This window comes from Psittacula echo (assembly GCF_963264785.1).
Source record: "Psittacula echo genome assembly, chromosome: 5".
In the NCBI taxonomy this organism is placed as follows: Eukaryota; Metazoa; Chordata; class Aves; order Psittaciformes; family Psittacidae; genus Psittacula; species Psittacula echo.
Genome location: NC_137739.1, coordinates 1,963,444 through 1,968,468, shown reverse-complemented (window position 1 = coordinate 1,968,468; position 5,025 = coordinate 1,963,444). Strand labels below are relative to the sequence as shown.

The 5,025-nt window shown below is 53.2% G+C and overlaps 1 protein-coding gene across 1 annotated transcript; it reads right to left on the bottom strand.

The window, feature by feature from the left end:
• Nucleotides 1-908: 908 nt before the first annotated feature.
• SOX8 (SRY-box transcription factor 8) lies at nt 909-4,491 on the bottom strand (the record flags this gene model as incomplete). The annotated part of the gene is made up of 3 exons (XM_080618414.1): nt 909-1,645; nt 2,639-2,877; nt 4,049-4,491. The coding sequence occupies 3 exons, from the start codon at nt 4,489-4,491 to the stop codon at nt 909-911; spliced, it is 1,419 nt and encodes a 472-aa protein (XP_080474540.1).
• Nucleotides 4,492-5,025: the final 534 nt, after the last annotated feature.

The window sequence follows — 5,025 nt, the reverse complement described above, 5'->3', positions numbered from 1 at the left end:
CAGCTCTGCGACAGGCAGATTGGGTCAGTCTCTCTCTAAGACAACTGCTGAAGCATCCCAAGCCCAAAAACCAAGGAAAACCTCTAGACTCATAACACCATTTTATTGTGTCAATCTCCACTAGTTTTATGCTCCCACTCCCAAATCTTTAAAATCTTTTAAAATTCTACTTTTGTTTTTTTTTTTTTTTTGCACAAAATTACTTCATTAATTAAAAGACAAAATAATACAGAACATAAATACATATTTAACAGATTAAAAAAAAAAAACACCACCAAAAAAGAAAACAAAACAAAACCCATTTTAAGCTTCCATAAAACAAAACAAAATGTTAATTACAGCCAAACCTTGTTCAGAAGAACTCGACTAAAATCAAACAAACACTTCAGACATGGAATTGGTTGGTCCCACCAGACTCGCTTGTTCCCACGAGATTGTTACATGGAATAGCTGGGCTTTCGGGGTTCCTCCGCCTTGGTCCCAGTGAGTTCTTGCCCTCAAGGTTGGTCCGTTCCTCACATTGCAATAGACCCTTAAAGTCTCAAACAGCTTTTTCTTCCCCTCCCTTTCCCACCCCCCCCAGCTCCACTTTTTTTTGCACTTGTCAACTTTCACGACGAGTAAGCTCAGTTCAGTCCTCACAGAGGAGTTGAATGGTTTTGTCCTTCATTTATTCAAAAGGAAAATCACCAGTCCTTTACTTTTCATTTCATTTAATTGTATTAAAGAAAAATAGAGCTCTGTCCTTTTGGAGAGTTTTGAAGCAAGGGGACATCCAGTCGCAACGAGCAGAGTTCCCAGCGGCTCAGGAGGCACTTCGGAAACTTATCACGGCACTCCACGCTCTTCGTCTTCATTCCTTCATTAGTGCATATGTCAGGGAAGCCCTCGGGGGCTCCACACATCCTTTAAGGCCTCGTCAGGGTCGTATAGACCGGCTGGTCCCAGTTAGCAGTGGGGCTGTGAGCCGGCGGGATGGACAAGCCGTTGAGGATGGGTGTCGCGTAGGGCCGGCGGGAGGAGTGGAAATAGGGATACTGGTAAATGCTGGAGGGGTAGCCGGGGTAGGGGTTGTAGTAGTTGGAGCTCTGGAGGTCCGTGTAGTCACACTGGGAGCTGGAGAAGGAGGCAGCAGCCGTGGCGGTGGAGGCGGTGGTGGCACAAGCCTGGGCGCTGTAGGAGCCATAGTCGGAGTGTGCAGGGGAGCCATGGGACTGGTCACTGTAGTGGCTGGGGCTCAGCTGCTCCGTTTTGATGTGGGGCCTTTGCTGGCCTGAGTCAGCGGACGATGGCGATGCTGAGGCTGGGCTTTTGTGAGTCCAAACCTGGCTGGTCCCGCCGGTGCCCGTGGCCGAGTGGGAATAGGAAGCACCATAGGAGCCGGCAGCAGCGCTGGAGCCATGGTCAGCCGGCATGGCAGCATGGCCATTGAGCGGCAGGTACTGGTCAAACTCGTGCACATCGAAGGTCTCCATGTTGTTGATGACCTCGCTGCTCAGCTCAGAGATGTCCACGTTGCTGAAGTCGATGTTCTGGCGGCCGCTTTCCACGAGGCGGCGGCCCTCATGCTTCAGCTCCTGCTTGCTGCCGTGGTGGAGGTCGGTTTTGGGGGTGGTGGGGGGGGTGGGTGGTCCATGGGTCTGACCTGGGTATGAAGGAAGAACAAGGTTTAATGATAGCGGCTACAGAAGACCCATTCCTTTAAGGACATTAAAAAAAAAAAACACCATGTTTCTACGCACTGTTATTGCAATGAAACAGGATTTAAATCTATGGCCCAGTGTTGGAGGTGACTGAGGTCCCCCAGCAATCAAAAAAAAATCCATGTTTCTACCCACTGTTATTGCAATGAAACAGGATTTAAATCTATGGCCCAGTGTTGGAGGTGACTGAGGTCCCCCAGCAATCATGGCATGGACATGTTGTCAGTTAGGGTAATCCACCCACATGGGTGTAGGTTCAGAGCACAGAGAAGCCAGGGAGCACACCGTATCCATCAGGACCACTCTGGGACATGCAGGACATCCCTGAACTCCACAAACCCCTCCTTACTTGGGAAGCAGAACCAAGGGATGGGTTTGGAGGGTCCCCTCTTGCTCTCCAAGCGGGCAGCCCGAGGCCAGCCCAGCTCTCCCAGAGGCAGAGGAGTCGTGCCGGGATCCCCAGCCAGGCTGGGTGAGAGTACAGACACGTCTGTAGCTGCAGGACATTCGCAATCCTCCTGGAATCTGTCAACACACTCCCTGTGCCAATTTGCAGTGCCGGAGAGAAGCGGGGAGCTCCGGGGGGGGGGAAGCAGTGTCTTCAGGACCCACTCCCCCAAGCACCTCTTGCATGGCCAATGCGTTATTAACCCTTCTTAGCTCACAATTAATTCCCCTCACTCCCAGGACAGCTGGGAATGTAGGATCCCTGCAGTTTCAGGATTTCCAATCGCAGTCACCTCTATCAGCATTTACGAAAGAAAACCGTGGCCACATTCTGGTGCAAAACCAGAGCTCTTGGGGCAGCTATCCCTGCTTTTGGATGCTCCCAATCCCACCAATATTCACACAGGGGGGAAAGCAGCCTGTGCCTGCTCTGGGTTCACATCCCAAACCAAAAATGCTTGGGATCTGCAGATTCTTTTGCCCTTTACCTGTGTGATCGCTGTGGTGGTGGGGCTCAGCCATGCCCCCCAGTCCGCTGTCCGCTTTGTAGATCTGGGTGCCTGCGTGGTGGCTGAGCTCAGCACCAGAGTCAGAGTCGCTCTGCCCGGCTTTCACGCTTTTCCTCCTCCGGGGCTGGTATTTATAATCCGGGTGATCCTTTTTGTGCTGGACCCTGAGCCGCTCAGCTTCTTCCACAAAGGGACGTTTCTCATTTTCACTTAGCAAGCTGGTTTGGGAGGGATTTATATAGTTTTTAATGAGAATAAAGAGAAAAAACAGAAATAATCCAAAATTAATATCTTTGTGTTAGAAGTTTTCAGCCTGTTTTTGGGCTCATACATCCCCACTTCCCATACACTGATTTGAACCACCAGTAAGTTAATTACAGAACAAATTTGCCATGGCAAAAAAAAAAAAAAAAAAGAGTTGTGTTGTCAAAACGTATTTAAAAATACCAGCTATTGAGGCATGAAAAACCCCAACCACTACGGATACAGATAAGAGGGCAAAACAAAATCCCCCTGCCCCATTTGAAATGCCTTTCCCAAATATTATTCCCATGTTTGTCCTACAAATGCCACCCCCTCACCCGACAAACAACGCTGCCCATTTCCAGCTTTGTTTGGTGCTTACAAAGAGCCCACAAAAGGGACAGCAATGGGATTATTTCTTTCAAAGCTCTTCCCCACCGAAGACCTCTGTTTGCAAACTCTTGGAGAGTCCAAAACGGCATCGGGAGCATCCCTGGCCCAAGCAGGAGAGATGTACATTTGGTATAAATTGATGTGACTGAATGTATCAGGATAAAATGTGGCTCGGTGGGAAGCAGAGCAACCAACAGAAAAAGTTTGTCACAGCGCTGAGCGTGCAAGCACACAAATGAGAAGGGGAATTAGAAATCTGATTAAAATAACAGCTCGCAATTGGCTTGCTTGAGTTTATAACTTGTCAGCAACAAGTGAACCAAGCAAGGTGAAAAACTTTTAGAGAAAGCCTTTGTAAAAGAAGAAACTAAGAAAGTCTCGATGTCCTGGGGACAGGGGAACCCTGGCCAGGCTCAGAAAGGGCCCAGGCTGCACATGGCGGCGATGGAGCAAGGAAGATCCATGCATGACACGGAGCTGGGGCAGGAGCCGAGCCCACCGTGGCCAGCGGCTTTTCAGGGCTGGGACCGGCGTGTCCTTCGCAGCGCAGCCACACGCTAGGAGGGGGGGGGAGTTGAGCTTCAGTTTGAAGCGCTTCACGAAGCCCCCCGTGAGCAGTAAAACATACAGAAAGATAAAGAGATTTAGAAAGGGGGAAGCGGGTGCAAACGCAGAGTGCCGCCGAAGCGGCCCCGCTGAGAGTAGAGTGCGGGCGCGGAGCCCCTTGGAGGGATGCGCGGCCGCGGGACTCACCGCCAGAGCTTGCCCAGGGTCTTGCTGAGCTCGGCATTGTGCAGATGCGGGTACTGGTCAGCCAGCTTCCTGCGGGCGGCCTGCGCCCACACCATGAAGGCGTTCATGGGCCGCTTGACATGCGGCTTAGCCTTAAGTGATCCGTTGCCGCGGACGGGCATGGGCACTAGGCTCCAGTCGTAGCCCTTCAGCACCTGTGAGACGGCGTCGCGGATGCAGGCGGGGAAACGCTCGTCCACCTCGGCCGCATCCACCTTATTGCCCATCGGAGCGGCGCCGGGCGGGCGCGGGGCGGGCGTCGGAGCACAGCCCAGCCCCTCGGAGCCGGCGGGAGACAGCGGCGAATCTGAGTCCGAGTCCACGTGGGACATGGAACTGGTGGTGCCCGCGGGGCTGCACGGAGCCTCCAGCGCTTTGTCGTGCTCCTCGGTCATGTTGAGCATCGGTGGACGGGAAAGGGCCGAGGGGCACAGCCGGCCCGCGGGCGCGGGTGAAAGCCGCGCACCGCTCCGCAGGCGCCCGCAAGGCGCGAAAAAGCAAAATATCGACAGAAAAAAAAAAGTCGGAATAATAAAAACAAGGTGCAAAAGCGAAAAAATCACCCGATAAAGCGGAAACCACCCCAAACAAGTCCTGCTCCGTCCGGCCCCACAACCCGCACCCACCGCTGCGCTCCTCCTCTAATGCGCGCACCGGCCCCGCAACGATGTACTTTAAAGGGAGGCCACATTGCCACGCCCCCGACGCCACTCCCCATTGGCGGAGAGGGCTTCTTATTTACATAAAAGGTGGGGCTTTCGCCCGCTCGCCGCTTCATATTGGTGGAGAGTGGCTTCTTATTTACATGAAGGGCGGGGCTCTGACTTGTTCTCTGCTCCCCCGCTACCGCCCCCGGGAGGTGCCGCGGGCTGGGGTCGTGCCCCGCGCACGGCGGCTGCTGCTGGAGCCCCTCGGCGAGGGGCTGAGGCTGGTGCGTG